The following is a 17,769-nucleotide window of genomic DNA, read 5'->3' as shown; positions in this document are numbered from 1 at the left end:
TTAATTTGAAACAGGCTTTTTGCAGCATAGTTTCAGTGTATAAACTGTATTGACTGGGGAGTGAATGATAAACTTTGAAACAATGTTTTAACAATGTTTATACATTACTTGAAAGTCCATTATTAAAAAAAGGAAAATGTTCTATGATATGGCCCTTTAGAATTACTTATAATTGTTATAATATAGACCTTTTTTGTTTAATGTGTTTTAACACTTTTTAACATTGGAATATATCAGTTAAACTATAGGAATTACTTGGAATACATAGGAATTAGTTGTTCCTGATGGGAAGCACAACACTAAGGTATTGCTGACTACTTAGGAAAGAAAATTATCATTATTCTCATTCTTGTCTAAGCGATTCTTAGAGATTTTCAGTATTGTAAAGCTTTGAAATGAAAGTGTGGTCTGAAATCATCCTAACTTGCAGGATCAGGACAAATCATCAGTTAATGATTTGTCCTGTCAGGAAAAACTGAATTTTTCATATGATCAGTTCCCGAAGGTACAGAAGGCCTGAGAGGAAGCAGAATGTTAATTATCATGTTTTTTTAAGGAGCATCAGTTGTCATGTTGTGTCTGACACATGGCCTGTTGTTGGTCTTGACTTGCATGCCTCTGAAGTAATTGGCTTGTGTCATTTCCCTAATAGATCATAGACTGCGGGTGTTAAAACACACCCTCAGAGCACAAATCCCTGGATTACTGTGAACAGAGCTCCAAGGCATGAACTTTCTGCTGTAGAAGTAGTTGTTAGGAGGTGTGATGCCCTCTTGTGGTGTGTAGTGGAAGTGCAGAGTTGGACTGTGCTGAAATTGCCGTGATTGATTGAGATTGTGCTTTAAAGTGCCCATATCATGGAAAACCAACTTTTTCCTTGCTTTTTTAAAAATAAAACCGTTTAAATTAGTATATTAACATTGTTAAGGTGTCAAAATTCACCATTCACTTCCCAGTATATACAGTTCATTTATGGAAATTAAGCTGCAAAAGCACTGCATTTTGAATGTTGTGATGACATGAAAACCAAAATACACATAAATATATATGTCTGTTCAGCCTACAGCAGTTTAGCCAGACTCACGTTGAAGTTATAAGGACTGTTTTAACTTGGACTGCATTTTGAATGAGGCCCAATAGAGGGCAGCCAATCAGAAAACTGGCAGAAATCAGTCTTAATGGCACGTTCGTTTAATTCTAAAAGATAAAGAGAGGATGGAACTGGTCATGTAGAAATTAATTATGTTGGTTTTTGATACATATAACCACAAATGAATGTTATTTGTGGGCTTTATTGGGAAAAAATGAACAGTAGATTTAGAAATTTGGGATATGGGTCTGTTTTACAGACTGATCCTGGAATCCGTTTCTGAAGACATTTAATAAATCGACTTGCACTGAGTTTAGCAAGATTACTAACACTAAATGCTAATTTTAATAAAAACTAAACTCTAGGTGAATTTATTTTGTTCTTATGTCTCTTGTGTGTATGGCAGGCTAAGCAGGAGGAGCTGGAGGAGCTGAACAAGGAGCTGAGGCAGTGTAACCTTCAGCAGTTTATCCAGCAGACTGGTGCACTCCCAGCCCACTCCTCCTCGCGCACAGACCTCCATCAGCAACTGGACCAACTGGAACTGGCTCAGCTACTGCAGAACAGATCCATAGACAATGGTATGGCAACTGAAAAAATATCTGGCTTGTTAGTTATAGCTGGACCGACCTAATTGTATCAAACTTGCATAAAAACACATGCTCCCATATTACTAGAAGACACCAGTCAGAAATGACTGATGGCGATATAACAGTTTTTGCGCTCTCAATTGTCTTTGGCTGTTCGATTTGAGTTTTTGACCACGGTCTGTTCACACTTGGTATTAACATCTGTCTCAGTGGACAGCGAGATGTATATCCATTTACATCTAAACACCTGGCATTTTTGTGTGTCTCAAATGTGTTTCCAGTGACCATTTGTGATACTGATCGCTGTTTTTGTTGGCAGACAATAATGTGCCGCTAGTCTTCCAGGACACACTGGACCCCACTCACACCTGTACTTGAACATATATGAATGGCACTGCTAGACCATACATATATTCAAATTCCAGTTGAAAGAATTAAACATGTTTGATATACTCTGGCTGGCCACAACCTAGATGATCACACATTACAGCCGCAGCATCTTGCAGCCCCAAACTAGGCACGTCAGGACCAGCACAGACTCAGCTGTGTTGTGAAACATGGCTGCAATTGACCTGGCCGCTCTCCACCCACAAATATGTCCTTTCATAGCAACTGCTGCAAGATTGGACAAGCTTTTTAGAACATTGCAAAAATCTCATTCAAAAATTGTAGTGCACAAAGTGCATAAATTATACTTGTTTGTTTAGTCTCTCTATGTCCAGTTTGAAATGCTATGCTACCAAGTTGGTCGACGTCATTTTAGCTAATCGAATCTAGGAAATGACTATAATAGAATTTGCCACAACCTACATTAGCTCAGTTATACAAAAAAAGATCTGTGCTTACATTGAGACCTGTCACATGCATATAAGACAAAATACTTCTTTGCCAATTTTACTGCACTATTTCTCTTTATTTGCTGAGTTTAACATGGTAGAAAAAATAAAACATAAAATGTGCCCTAACTTTTGCAGAGGCCACATTTTAACATTTTTATTTTTCCCCAATGTGTACAATTCAGCAAATAAACAGTAATTGTGTATTAAAATGTGCAGTAGTGTGTTCTGTGTAGAGGATGTGTTCACTTATTTTCACTTAAAAAATCAACAAAATATGTAATTTGACCAGGGGAGCCTCAACTCTTCTGCATGCGACTGTATTTTCATATAGTAATCAGCTGAGTGATTTTTGCCAGCGTTCTGTAAAACTTATTCAGCCTTTCAACAGAACGCAACTGTGTGCGGAGCATGGCTAAGTCAGTTGGGATAGAACTAATGCATCCCTGGTTTTACTGATGCAGCCTTCCCTCTCTCCACAGATTCCCCTCCGCGTCCCACAGCTAAGCAGTTCCTGGGGCATCCGCGTAACCTACAGCACCCGCTGGTGTCCAGCCTCAACCCTGAGGGTGTGTATGTGTGAGAGCCTGCTGCTGCAGCCCTGCCTGCTCATCCACCCTGCCCTGCAACCCCTCCCTGTCTCAGCCAAGCCCAGCGGCGGCAGCCTTTTCTGGGTGGAGGTCTCTGCATGGTGTCCCCTCCTTAACCACCCTCCTCTAATAAAGCTTGTATCTGTATGTCTGCTTTGACACTTCATCTGAAGGGAACCACACAAGGCTAAAAGGCAGGGAAATGATATTTGTTCATGTACAGTGTTGAATGGGAGCCACCTGTGCATTAGAAATAGTCTTTCGTTACATTTTACAGGCGCAGTCCTCTGAAAAGGCTATAAGGGAATCGGCACACTGCACTTTTCCTGGAAGAAGGAAAAACCTTGTTCTGGAATTGTGCTTAGTTTATTTATGAAACAGTGATTCCTTTTGTGCTTCTGCGCTGAAGAAAAAGTGTCACTGTTTGGTAAATAAATTGAGGATCACTTTGAAGCTTTGTGCATTTTTCCCATGGAAAAGTGCAGACAACGTTCATCATTTGCAGCTCAGTGTAAATTGAAACTCTGTGAACTTTCGTAAAGCAGCAGTACTTCATTCTAAGGTGTTCAAAAAAACAGACAAATCTCTAGATGTAAGGACCAACAGTAATCTGATGAAGCGTCACAAAGCAGCAGTTTCTGTTTATATTATCACTGTCAGCAAACAATAGAATTAGAAACCTGCATACAGTAGACTGGTTCATGAAGAGGTAAGAATGTTTCATTGAGCTCTTGAGGCATCTGTGAGGCGTCTACAAGGAGCTGCCTTCATTGTTTGTATACAGTATGCGAGTGTAAACAAAATCATAAACAAAAAAAAGCACCTCTCAGGCATGTCAGATGAGATGATGGATCTCATGCAGTCAGATTTGATGGTCCACAAAATCAGTTCTTGACAATGATGCCTCATTCTTGAAAGTCCTTGTTCTGAAAGTTGTGAAGTCCTTGCCTGGTGCCCTTCAGATGAAGTGTTAACTTTGTATCCTTCTCAACACTTTAGTTTAAAGGAGTGAGAGCCAGATCTATAGAGCATCTTCCAAAGCCACACCATACGAATGTAGTTCAGGCTGTAAGGCAACAGCCATCTTGCAGTGTCTTCACATTATGGTACTTAAACTATTGTACATCAGTTACTATCTTATACAATCCAATAGCATAGGGTATACATTAGTATAGGGATGTGCACGGGTACTCGAGTACTCAGTTAACTATTCAAGATGGCAGTATTGAAATCTAAAATCACTGTATAGGTATTTTTCTGTTTTATCATGGAAAGACAGAGAAAATATACAGGCAAAGAATTCAGTAAAACGCTGGCTTTACATTTTTAACAATACAGTAAAACATGGCAAGTTCACTCATATTTGTGATTTAAAGTGTGTTTAACTTAAACTTTGCTAGAAAGAAACAGGAGTGCTGTTGCCGTGAGCACATCGTTAAGAATGTCATTAGAGGGCAGATTGTCCACCAGCAAAAAAAAAGTCCTCAGCATCCAGTGTTGTACCAGTTGTGTGTTAGCTCATTTGCACACCTGAAGAGTAAGCTTCTATTCCTCAGCCAGCAAGAAAACATACTCATTTCCTGTTTTTGAATATAAAAATGTTTTAAAATTTGTTCATCTCCGTGCTGCAATTAAGCCTACAACCCTACATTATTGTCGGCTAAAGTCCGTCCTTGTTTTTCTCTTCCCTGCAGTTAACCGATTATTAACGCTCATGGATACTTGGATATCAAAATTAGTCAAAATGCACATCCCTATTGTATACGATATACTGACAGTCTGTGCGGCATGCATTCACACAAAATAGTTGGGTGACAATTGAATCCTTATGTGGTGCTTGTGAAGGTGTTTTGTGGCTCATAATAACAAACTAAAGTGTTCCCTCTTCTCTCCTTGAACATTTATTTTGGTAATGACGTGCTCTCTCACCTACCTTTTTAAGCCTTTTCTTTCGTTTTGCTGGAACTCCTGCTGCTGGTTTGGTGCCTGTGCCCTGTTTCTGTGGTTGTGTCTGTTATCTATGGTTCTTGGTTGAGCTAAACACCAACAAAAATGAACTGAGTGCATTGCTGATCCAGACCGTGTGCTGTTTTGTATTTGTGTGTATATGTGATATACTGAGTAACAGGACGGCGATCTTATTACAAAGCCACTGACAGCACTTGTCTGTGTAACAGTTGTTTTATCAACAGAACAAGACAGTGTGCTCGGCAAAGAATGATCACCATGATATGGCAGTGCTATCACTGAATGTCATGTTTTACAGTTAGTACAGTATTTGTACAGACATACAGCAGTATGAATGAGCCAGTGTGTGCTGGACAGACAATGATCCAAATAGTGGAATGATTGTATTATGTCAAATAATTTCTTTCTGACGGTTATTTCAAAAGGTATTTGTCTAACGCTATGAAGAAGCCCCTTGCTGCTGTGTCGATGAATGATTGTTAAGGGTAACTCCACCAAAACTCTAATTATAATAGCATATAATTAAGACATATAAATATATTCTCATTCTCATTATTCGGATGATGTATATTCATTACCAACTTTTCTTCACATTGGAGCCAGTGAAAGGATTACACTTGTTCTAAAACTGTGGCCTTGATGGCCACAGTCTGAAGTCTGGCATAAGTGTTGAGTGGAGTGGACTGATCAGAGTTAAACTGGGGTCTGAGGTGCACACAGCTCCGTCTTCTTCCCCCTATTAAGGTCACTGTGAAAAGCTCCATAACATGGAAAGCTTGTTTTGTAGTCCAAAGAATTCATTAACATTTCAGTGTAAACTAGGAACTAAAAAAATACTAAAGCATTTTTTTTTTTACCTGATCTGTATCTGCCATAGAAAGGCTTAGAAAAAATGTGTAAAAGCAGTTGCCCATTGGCTTCTATTGATGCAGCACCTGCCCATTTGTTCTCATTATATGTGTGTTTTGAGTCAAATACTTTTCTGTTCTTTCCCAAGTGCAGGGACATGACTGTCCATGGTAAACAACCATAATCTACAGATGTGCAGATAGAGATTAGGTTAAAAAACAGTGAGGTAGTTCTTTAATACTTCTCATTGTGTTCAGATGTGTTTTTTGGAATCTGTTTTTATCTTATTAGTTATATTGCAGAACATAACAAAAAAGAAGCACACAGGGTGTGTAATGCACCTCATTTTTAATTTATTTTAATTATTTACCTGGCTTCCTTTTGGGCTTGTGGGTGTCTTCTCCTTCAGCTGGTTACTGTGTGGTTCCAGGTTTTCTCTGGCATGGGACAAACCGGGAGAGCTTCTCTAGTGCATGGGTTTTATTTTAGTAACAGTCTTTAGGGTGACTCGAAAGTGTCACCTTTCCCGAATTAAACACTGAAGGCATCACTCCATATCATATTTTTGTGTGTCTTGCAGTCCTGACATCCAGGGAGTCGTCTTGGAGGTAAAACCTGGACGGCAGGGCCAAGGATCTCTTATTACACCTTAATGTACTTAACCACCTACTGTTTGTAATGATCCCACTCATCAGTGTAACCATATACCATATATTGTCTGTATATACAAGTATATATATATTGACATTTTGTTACATTGCAAACATGTAAACATGTATTTACTGTAAGATATTACCAGAAAGATATATCTAGAGAACTATTACTTTTGTTTATGTATTTAAGTATAATAAAGATGGTGCATCGTGTTTTAGATAACCTCGGCTTGGGGCTTGTATTGTGTATGATTTTTTTTAATCAGTTTGCAAAGGCTTTTCTTTTTTTTAATCACTGTTGAATGTGAATTAGAACAAATAGTGTTATGGTGTCAACATGTTTCATAATATGGAGGAATATGGAGGAAAAAGCTTTCCCCTAATGCTAAAGGAAGCACCACATCCTGTTCAGCTGGAAGACTATTAGAATATTGCGTGCTTTCATAACATGACATATCAAGAATCTAAACATACAACAATTGTGGCGGATATATGCAATACAGTAATCATCACATGACTTGGAGACGCACTCCATTTAACTTACATTGCCATGACAAGCAGGTGAATCATTTGTCTTCCTGCGCAGCTTGAATTCCAGTCAAACAATTTTCACTTTTGTTTTTGCCTTTCAACTTTGGCAACCATGGATGAGCAAGTTAATGCCTTAAAGAACCTTCCAAATCACTGCAACCCTACTAAGACAGTCCCTTTGCCTCAAGTGAGCTACTTTACATCATCTTACCTGAAAAATGTATACATTAATACACACCTGTCTGAGCTACTCTAGACTGGCTTGTTTTGATATTAAGATTAATTGGGTGAAATCGGATTAGGGTGATAAGATCAGGGAACTGTCTGGTATAGCTAGAGGAAGCTAAGCCCCAAATCCCAACAGCTTTGAGAGCCATAGCACCTATCAGTCCTGTCTGCCAAGGCTCTGAATAACACTCAGAAAACAAACACTATTCACAGTGTCTTCAGTGGGCCATTGGCTACAATGGCAATGTATAGAGGGCAAAAAGGAGTGGCAGGTCACATGGAATGGTAAATTAATACTGATGTGGAAGACAACACTGAGGCATTATTATACAGGAAGGTCAACAGGTTCCAATGTGTTCTAATCAAATGTAGCCAGTGGACCAAAGCACTCATGATATGAACATCCGTGCCTGTCATAGACTCCCAACAGGGCACGATACCATGCTTCCACCAAATGGATGTCAAGCATGAAAGGCCTGAATGCACCATGTGTTAAGAGCAGAGAGATTAAAATGGGGATTTTTACTCTTATATAATACAATGCACAAAAATGAAAGTATAACACATTAAATAATTTTCATTTGAGCTTTAATGATCATTTTTGTTCAAGACACAGCCATTACAGTGTGACCAGCATGTGCATTATCACCAGTATTAAAGTCAGCCTACTGTAACTCTACTGAGTTGAAGAGTTCACACGGTTGAAGGAGGGGTCAGGTTCATAAGTAAAAGAAGAATACAGCAAAGTTAAAACACTACACAGTGCGCCCGTGAAAGTAAGAGACACGGTATGGTAACCTAAGATGATAGTTCAGTCACCTTTCCGTATGTCTTGGCACCCTCCTATGGCAGCCTATGGATGAAGTGCGTTACTGTGACATGTGGCACGTAGGCTACACTACTGTAATGGAGAGGGAACAGACCCAAGAGAGAGGGCTACGGCCATCCGGCAGGACGATTTAAGCGGTCTCCACAGTCGGTCCGAGTGCTGAAGTCTGAGGCGCGTCCAAAAGCTGGTTAGCCGCTGTCACACGCACAGTGGAATGGACAAGAGGCGCAATGTGCGTTAGTCAGTGGCTTACCTGCTTTCAGAAATCTCACATAGGCAGAAACGCGCCATAACACGCTATAGGAGACAATGGAAGAAAGTGCTTTTAAGAATCACTGAATAAAAACCACACATTACACCATCACCACTGCTAAGCCGTAGAGTTTAACTATTAGGCATATAAACGACAAGGTTATGTTTCATATACTGTTATATTTAAACCTGGGATTTATTTAAACCTGTGGATGTTCGACCCTCATAAATAAACCCAACATAATGATTATAATATTAATAAAACAGGTTTCTGTGGGGGGAAAACTGTTTTATCTTTAATGAGTGATGTGTTTTTGTCGAAGTGTCTTAAAACGAGGCCACTGTACAAAGGGGGCAACATTTATGTGGTGAGATATTTAGTGCACCTCTATATTTAGCAAATCTTTGAAAATAATCCTGGCACTAAAAGAAAAAAAAAATAACCACGTTTATATGATAGAACAACAGCCTCTGCGAATGAAATGTCTTTTCTATTATCAGGTAATAATTATAATCGGTAATATTTACACTAGGAGCCACAGTTACTCACCACTCAAGTTTTTTTCCATCCAATGGCATCAGTTGAGCACAGAATAAGGGATCCAAATTGCCATGTGAGCTGTGCTGGTCAAACAGACGGAAAAGTGCGAACAGATGTCCGAATTGAGGAATTTCTGAATAAAGTGAGATTTTGAGAATGGTTCAGAAGAGCAGTGCAGAAGTTCAGTTCAGTTGCGCTACCCCAACCCTGCCCACTCCTCTGCGTCTGCAACCTGACCTGCTTATGCAAATCGCACTTTATTGGCGTTGACACTCAGCCAGCGGCAGAGTTCCATTTGAGGGCAAACTCCGCCCCCCAGACTTGACCGCCCAATCGCGGGCCGCCGGGGGAGGGCGGAGCCGCAGCAGTGTGTTTGGTGGATTTGGTCTGAGTTATAGTTGGGGTGCGGTGCGTTCGGTTTTGCACGTCTTACTTTGGGAATGAACCATTTTTGACAGGTCCGTTTCCCGCCATTAACTATATTCATCACAATTTCTGACACAGTCAGCTGTCACTCGATTTTTCACGCGCCGGCTATGATTCAGCGGCCGCGCAGGAGAGCGAGGCTCGGCGTTTTTACCAGTTTAGTGGAAGGAGACCCTACCCGCCCGGAAAAAGTGGTTGGACTCTGTTCACTTGTGTACCGTGTTGCCATGAAGCTGGTGTAGATGTGCACGTAGCAAGGATGCAGCACGATAGTGGAGTCGGTAGTGAGTGAGTGAGTGAGAGAGAGAGAGAGAGAGACACCGAGAGAGAGAGAGAGAGAGAGAGAGAGACACACCGAGAGAGAGAGAGAGAGAGAGAGAGATGGCGCGAAAAAGCCATTTTCAAAAAGTGTGTCTGACCAGACCCTTATTATTACATAAGGCTGGGCTACTCTGTGTTAACGACAGAGAGAACACCGTGCTGAGATAGACAGACGATGAGGAAGAGTTTGATCTGGGAGAAGGAACTGCTGTAAAGATCCTTTTGAGATACTGGCAATACTGTAGAAAACAGTCCAAACTAAAAGCTGAAAAATCATAGAATCTTACAAAAATGAGAACAGAAACTTTTAGGAAGCGCACTAGTAGATCTATAAATAACGCTATAAATGGAAGAAGAATGAATCACAGTTAATTACAGAAGTAAAACCAAAACATTAAGAACAAATAAATATGTTGTATTTAATTTGATTCCGTTTGTGTATTTTAAATACAGATGTGATGCATATTTTGTCATAGTATTTTAGATTGATGTCTTTTTAGCTATTGTGGGTCTCATTGGGTGTAACAGAACTGTCCACTGTGAGATGATTAATAATGCATTGTAACGCGTAAGCACACTTCATACGTGCACAACTGCAGGCTCCGATGCTGCATGATTCAGTGATCACTCATGTAGGCAGACTCTCTCTCTCTCTCTCTCTCTCTCTCTCTCTCTATCCCTATCCCTTCCTCACTCTGCCTCACCTTCCCTCTACATACATACAGTACCAGTCAAAAGTAGTCACCTGGAATGGTTTTCCAAGAGCCTTGAATAAAATATATATATATATATATATATATATATATATAGAGAGAGAGAGAGAGAGAGAGAGAGAGAATGTGTATAGTATATACACACACACATCTTCATGAACTTGTTGCACATGGAGTTGCCCCCCCTTTGCAGCCATAACAGCCTCCACTCTTCTGGGAAACTTTCCACAACATTTTGGAGTGTGTCTGTGGGAATTTGTGCCCATTCAGTCAAACAAGGATATGTGAAGTCAGGCTTATTTGACTGAATGGGCACAAATTCCCACAGACACACTCCAAAATGTTGGATGTGAGGCCTGGCCAAATTATAATTATGAGGGGATTCTGTGAGGGGAACGCAATGAATTCCAAAAAGCAACATTTTAGCATTTTTTGTGTGTGTGTGTGTTTTGTTTTTTGTTTGTTTTTTGTTTGTCAGGAGCTCAATTTTAACACATTTACAAATATACAACATTAAAAACAAAACAACTCTAGCCTGTTTTACTAGCCTGAAAAAAAAATACATTTTAAAGTGAATTAACTTAGTACAGTAATTTCTTGTTAAACACACTGTCTGCTGCAGCTTAGATCTACTTTCTATGCCATCTCTAGCTTACATGCTTTTTAAGAATTAACTGGTATTAAAGAATCTTGAATCAAATCACATATTAAAGCTACACTATGTAAGATTTGGGGGTTTGGAAATCTCTCTTCTGGAAATGTGTAACTGCCCACAACAGGCTGAAGTACAATTTTTAACGTTGGTTGTGAAAAGAATATTCAAAGAGAACTTGTCATCCGAGGATGTAAGTAAATTATCTACTATTCTTATCATATTTTTATCAGTATAATGTTGATTTTGCATTTGACACCTAAACGTCGAGCCAGATCTTCTTTTTAAGCCTGTGTCTGTGATGTAAAGACGTATGACGTGGTACAAAGAACTCCCACAAAATCCAGTCAGACGCCTCTGACTTTTAAATTGTTATTTCGGGTTTTACAGAGTGACTCACAGCACATACACCACATTTTAGCACATTTTTCTCCTGACTCAGTGATGCTACTTCCTCCGGTTTTAAGAAAGAACATCTTACATAATACAGCTTTAAGTAATATAAGCAACTCAACATTTTTTGGTAGTAAACCATTTCACCTCTCCTTTTAAAGTGACTGCAAACACATGCATTCATGAGCTGTCTGTGAGGGTTCAGGGCTATTTTTTTCTCATTAAATGACACACACAAATGAGACATGCCTGCCACTTGCTCCCCCTTGTGGAGAACTCCAGACTGCTAAACAGACATTAGTGCATACATTCTTAATAATATAACATTTAATATATATATATATATATATATATATTTATTTATTTATTTTTCAAAGCTAAACTTGACTGGCAGTGGCAATTTAAATCAAATTACTGGCACTTTTCAATCATTTGATCTTGCAATACTATATTGAAGGACTAATAGCTGCTGATATGATAAATCCACAATCCAAACACCCAAAACACTATGCACTTAAGATTAAGCCACTGTAGAAATACAGTTGTTGGTACTGACTAAAGACATCAAACACTCTCAGAAAAAAGGTAGTAAACTGTCACTGGGGCAGTACCCCTCTTGTCACTAGGGTGGAACCCTCAAGGGTACATCTCAGTACCTTTAGTCAGGGAACCTAACTGTACCATGATCCATTGCAATTATATTTTCTAAGTTGTACTGACTCCACACACCCCGTCTTATCTCCAGGCTTTTTATTGTATTGTTCTGTTTTAAAACATTAGGTTATGAAAAGGTATAAATGTGTACTTTTCACATGGAAAAACTTACTTAAGATACATAATTGGACTTTACAACCACTGTTGTACCTTTGAGGAACATTTACATTGTTTGTACCTTGATAAATGAAGAATGTACCTGCACAGAACCTTTATTTCTAACAGTGTATGAAACATTATCAAGTGATATAAATCCTAACAGATCTTGAGGTGCTTGATATGAAAATCATTTGTCCTCTAGACATTAGGCACTTTCCATGAATAGAGTTCATTTATGTCCCCTTATTAAAAGCAATAAAGTGACTGTTGTTTTTTTAATTTTTTAAATAGATAAGGGATCTGTGCTTTATTAAAATTAGAATTTAAATGATCATAAAAGCACATAAAATGATTGTATCCACCTTTAATATGGTGATAATGGGCTGTCCCATCTCACTGACATTGAACTTATCTATGAAATATATTCATTAAAAGCTTCCAGTAACACCAGAAATCAATGTTATTTTGTTAAGCTCCAAGCAAGCATTTAATGTTAAAATAATTATTTTTCCCTATTAATTTATTTAACAAAAGTCATTTTAACCTGTCCCAGATTTTATGTACAACACTGTTACCCAAACCTGTCACCCCTCATAAAAATCATTTACATCATCCTGTTGTTTTCTGCAGAATGACCATCAAAGTATTCTCATTCTGTTTTCTCAGTTTACTCACAAAAAAACTGATTTGTCTGCATGTGTAAAGATTGATCATTCAACACTGTTACCAATATACTAATATATATGATTACTAATAGCTAGCATGCAACATATCGCTGTTGTCGGAAGAAAACCTCGTATCTCCAAAATGGTAACTTTACAGGAGAAGGAAAAAAACATACTTTACTTTTAATGTAAGTCAATGGACTTTTTTCCAAGTCATTTTGGACCATTTCTTTTAGCCCATTCATCATGAAATTTACACACAATATAAAGGGCAACAGGTACTATCACATTATGTCAAAAACTGAAAAACGTCAAAAATGGAGATATGAGGTTTTCTTCCGACAACAGCGATATGCACCCTGACAAGCTAACCACTCCTGAATGCTATAGTTTATTAAGTTCACAAACCCTGTTACCCGTTTTTTTTTTTACCTTCACCTATTTTTATTACATTTATTTTAAATGGAAAATGTAATGAAATGGAAAAATAATGAAAACATTTTGATTCATTTTTTTTAAATTCCCTCCTGCTCTATGTTGTATACTTTAAATGTTTTTACTGCATTAACATGAAATGAATGTGAAATATATAAAACACAAGAAAACTTTGGATGTTTACTATTTATTTGAAAAGTTTAAACACATTTAATAAATATACGTATTTCTTGTTACAGAACAGTGAATTCAATTAACACTGGCTTTTAAAACCCACTTATAAATCTCCCTAAAATTGTTTTGGTTGTCAAAGCACTGTATATAAAAAAAAAATATAGTATCTCAAGTGACAGCCTAAAGTGGGAAAAACATTTTCTGAAGGTTAAGCAATAACATTGATTAATATTTGTAAAGAAAGCCAAAGAGTTTTGAGTTTTGAAGCCTAAAATGAACTCTATTCACAGAAAGTGCCATTAGAACATAAATGTAGGACAACTTTTATTGTATTTAACCAAAAAACCCTGAACGCAATCTAACAGCTTTGTAATTCATTTAAGCAATGTAGGCCTAATAATTAAATTACTACTAGGAAAATTGGGATGTTACAGACTATAAAGAGGATTGATAATAAAGTATCAATACTTCAGTCTTCAAAGTTCAATACCAAGAATTCTCTTTAACAAGCAAATTTCTATGTATGTTTAATGTATAATTGGACAACGAAAAGCCAGATATATTTTATTTTAGCCTATTTGACTAGGCAGTATTTTATTTATGTCTGCATTTTCACCAGTTGTACACAGTGTAGAAATCACAAAGATTTCTCGTTTTCATGAGCACAAGGAGATTTTTATGTGTCAGTATGTGTACTGACATTGAGATAATAGCTTTTGCATTCCTCCGTTGGATCGAAAAGAAAAATCAGTAGTATTTCATTTCCCTATTACGTCTACAGCTGTGGCCTCCAACTCCCCTCCTGAAGATCTTCTTTTAAGATTAGTTCCAACCAGCATCTAACATACTGCCTCCCCAATTACCTCATACTAATTCATCTGATCCAGCCAATCAGGGGCTTCTTAAGAGGGTAATTAACAGGAGCAGGTTTGGTTGGAACTAGGCTTTACAGAAAGGTCCAAGGACCAAGCTTGGTGACCACTGGTTTTCCCTCTTTTGCTCCCTTTCTACAGCTGGTATCTATGGTGAGAGGGTGTATCCACCTAATTAAGTGACAGCATTGTTCCTGTTGATTGGTCTGGATGTGACATTAGGGGATCTGGATCCTTCACATTGGCACCCTTCCGTTTTCGTGGCCCACACCAACCACCTGACTTTGTGTGTCAAAGCTTTGTACTCATTTCTTGTTAGTGATGTGTAGTGATGACTGTTGTTGTAGCTAGTGAATTGTAAGAAGTTTGTACTAAATTATCTTTGTATTATTCTATGCATATATTCACAAAGATTATCAGACAAAGTAGCTGTGTAGGAGATTTCTTTTTTTTCACAGTTTTCTCATTAGGTGGTAAAAAGGGGTAGTTGGTTATTTCTTTTCTTTTAGTTAACTTAAGTTTATTTATGGGTTAGTTAGTATGGGAGTTGTGTTTATTATTTTGGGCACATATGTATTCCTAACAGTGTAATACAGCCACTGAGAAAATTATGTTTGGCTTGTACTTACTTGTTGCCGTTTTTTAGTCTAGAACCAAGAAAAAAGAGACTCGGCTCTATCCATCATGTCTTAGGTTTTGCTTACAGGCCGTGACATTGAGGTTTCAACATTGAAATCTTTCATTGCTTCAACAAGAGGTGAATAAAGTATATCTAAGTGGCTTACAACCTAACAAAATCCCATTGCAAAAATGTGATAATGGGTAATTTAGGTACAGCCTCATCAGGAACAGTGAGGGGACAGTCATGCAATCTAAGAACAATGACAGTTGAATGAGTCATACTAAAGAACTCATTGACTTTCAACATGGCATTGTCATAGGATCAGGCCCAGATCATCAAGTTATGGGCCCCTGGGCACAAATGTTTGGTGGGCCTCCACCCGGCTACCTTTTGGGTGGTCAGTAATTTTTTTTATGACATTACAGCAAGTCAAACAAGGCCTATGCAGCACCACAACGGCAGCATACTAACCACAGTGTTGGCACGTCATCACTATGAGTGCATTTTTTTTTCAATCAAGACAAAACAGTAGCAAGATTACTTGAACAATAAGAACACAGGTTAAAATAAACCCAACGACCAGTGCAACATTTTCCTATAAAGCATGCATCCATTCTTGACAAGTAAAACATTCGCCCCAATGAAGATGACATAAAATCGGACAGCTGAAATGTACATGAAGGAGAAAGCAGCAAACCTAAAAACCCAAACCGTCAAGCAGTCTAGGTAAATTATACTGCCATATTTGTTTTTTTCCCATTTATATCTTACCTCTGTTGGTGCAGATCACTGCTAACAAGGACAAATCGACTTTTTTAACTCGGGTTGTTGTAATTTTCTATTTGGCTTTCGAAATGGGCATCATCTACTCTGTTGAAGTGTTAGGTCTTGCTCTTACAGATCCCTCAAGCACATCTTTTGAATAGCTGAAGCTTTGAATTGAAAGTACATTCACAAGGACACTAGCTCAATGCTAAAAACCTGAAAGCGTAAGCGAGATAATAAAGGACAGTATAATGGTAGCAGTGATTAGAGTAGAAAAATAATCTAACGTTTAGGAAAGACATGGAGAGCATCGGGATTACGACCGGCTGTAACACAAAATTACACCGTGTCCTAACAGCAAGCTGGCATTCAAATGTAGCATGGATGCCTGCACCGGGAACGCCAAGTGTGTGACAAGTCAAAATGTAAACAAGCCACAGACCTATCAAAAGATAGGTGCTTTACTGACAGGGCTGTCCAGCTGTAATTTGGGGCATGTATTTAACGTAACACGTTACGTTTTATCCCCACATTTAACATAAGTGGTCTAAATTACATATAGCTTGTTTAACTTGTGTCTACTTAGCTGATCTAACTAGCTAACAAACGTTATTCACTTCTATAACTTCCAGCACTCTGACTGTTTCTCTCCAAATTACTAAAAAGGTTGTAGAAATCCCTCCCTTCTCCTCTTTATGGAAGACTTTCTTCTTATCAATTTTAAAGTGGAATTATTGCCCGATGCTGATGCCGACCTCACTAATCCTCTGATGGCTGAATTGAAGCACAACCCTGCAACCATGTTCCAAAACCAGTGGGAAGCCAGCTGAAGGCTGTTATAACAACAAATATATCTCAATATTAACAGAGACATTAAACAAGGAGAAGAAAACAGCTCCCTGGTTGAAATATAAATGCGATAGCACATAATGTACAACATGGTGGCTACATTATGGAAAAACACTGATGAATTGCATTGATAAAGTCATAATTGAGGTGAAAAAAATCTAAGTATAGTAACTTTTTTATGTTTCTATGTTTTATTGTGTTTTTCCATTCAGCCCTACTTTAAGTGTGTAATAAGTATATATGTAATAAGTTCATTTAGGCTATCAAAACATCCTACCAATAGTTTTAATATACTAGTAGCATTTTCTGAGAGGCTCATTTAGGCTGACAAAATCCTACCTAATAGTTTTCTGTAGAAAGCTATCTATAAATGCGCTACGTTAGAACATTTTATCAAAGTAGCACAATTCACCAGGACACTGGTATGGCTGCTGGTTTTCTTTACAACAAATCAGGGACACTCCTGATCAAATGTTTGAAGGCTGAGAGCAACTGATTAAACAAGTGGAAGGTGTGCTTCAGTTTCTTTGGAATTAAACCTTCAGCCACACCGGCCCTATGCCCATAAAGCTGGACAACTCTGCTCTGGAGGTTTCACATTTTTTGACCAAGAGTGCATCAAAAAATAATAATAAAAATTCTACAGGGATTTTCTTATTCGAACTAGAATCTGTACTTCTCATCAAGCATTTTTGTCATAATTTTACCTATGTAAACAACATTTTTACTTGCGTGAGGGTTTAGGCCTCTCCACCTGCCTTACATCTCTCTCCATTCAAGTAGATAGGAGAGCTTGTATGACTGGAAATGAATTCTGAGGACGTTTCTAACACAGCTGCTGAGACTTCATTGTAAGGAGACTGATGTTAATGCCCATGGTTTTGGAATCACACATTCAACAAGAACGTCCCTGCTAAAAAGGGATCATTAGAACGATTGAAACATGATGGCTTTGCTTTCTAAAGGGAATTGGCTTAATGATCACCATTAGAGACCACTAGTTTCCTGTAGCACACCTTTAGATCCCATTAGGAAATCATCAAATGTATCTGGAATCAGTCTCAGAACACCAGTTAAACCATTAGACTCCTTGACATAAAATACCAGTTGTG

General features: G+C 38.2%; 1 protein-coding gene and 1 long non-coding RNA gene across 6 annotated transcripts in view; one reads left to right on the top strand and one right to left on the bottom strand.

Moving 5' to 3' along the window:
* Positions 1 to 6,799, top strand: part of rassf7a (Ras association domain family member 7a) — a 47,761-nt gene extending 40,962 nt beyond the window's left edge. For all 5 annotated transcript variants that reach the window (XM_036575770.1, XM_036575768.1, XM_036575771.1 and 2 more), the window contains exons 4-6: positions 1,497 to 1,671; positions 2,999 to 3,085; positions 6,504 to 6,799. In XM_036575770.1, coding sequence (XP_036431663.1) covers positions 1,497 to 1,671; positions 2,999 to 3,085; positions 6,504 to 6,535 — 294 coding nt within the window. In that variant the 3' untranslated portion in view covers positions 6,536 to 6,799. The remainder of the gene's footprint in view (positions 1 to 1,496; positions 1,672 to 2,998; positions 3,086 to 6,503) is intronic.
* A 1,107-nt stretch (positions 6,800 to 7,906) lies between these two features.
* Positions 7,907 to 9,172, bottom strand: LOC118811288. Its single transcript, XR_005007470.1, has 2 exons — positions 8,967 to 9,172; positions 7,907 to 8,461 (listed from the first exon to the last, which is right to left on the bottom strand). It is a non-coding gene; the product is annotated as an uncharacterized LOC118811288 (long non-coding RNA).
* Between the last annotated feature and the right edge of the window lie 8,597 nt (positions 9,173 to 17,769).

The sequence above is a fragment of the Colossoma macropomum genome, unplaced genomic scaffold, assembly GCF_904425465.1.
Source record: "Colossoma macropomum unplaced genomic scaffold, Colossoma_macropomum, whole genome shotgun sequence".
NCBI lineage: Eukaryota > Metazoa > Chordata > Actinopteri > Characiformes > Serrasalmidae > Colossoma > Colossoma macropomum.
Note: the sequence above shows the minus strand (reverse complement) of the source record. Positions and strands in the feature narration are given on the sequence as shown.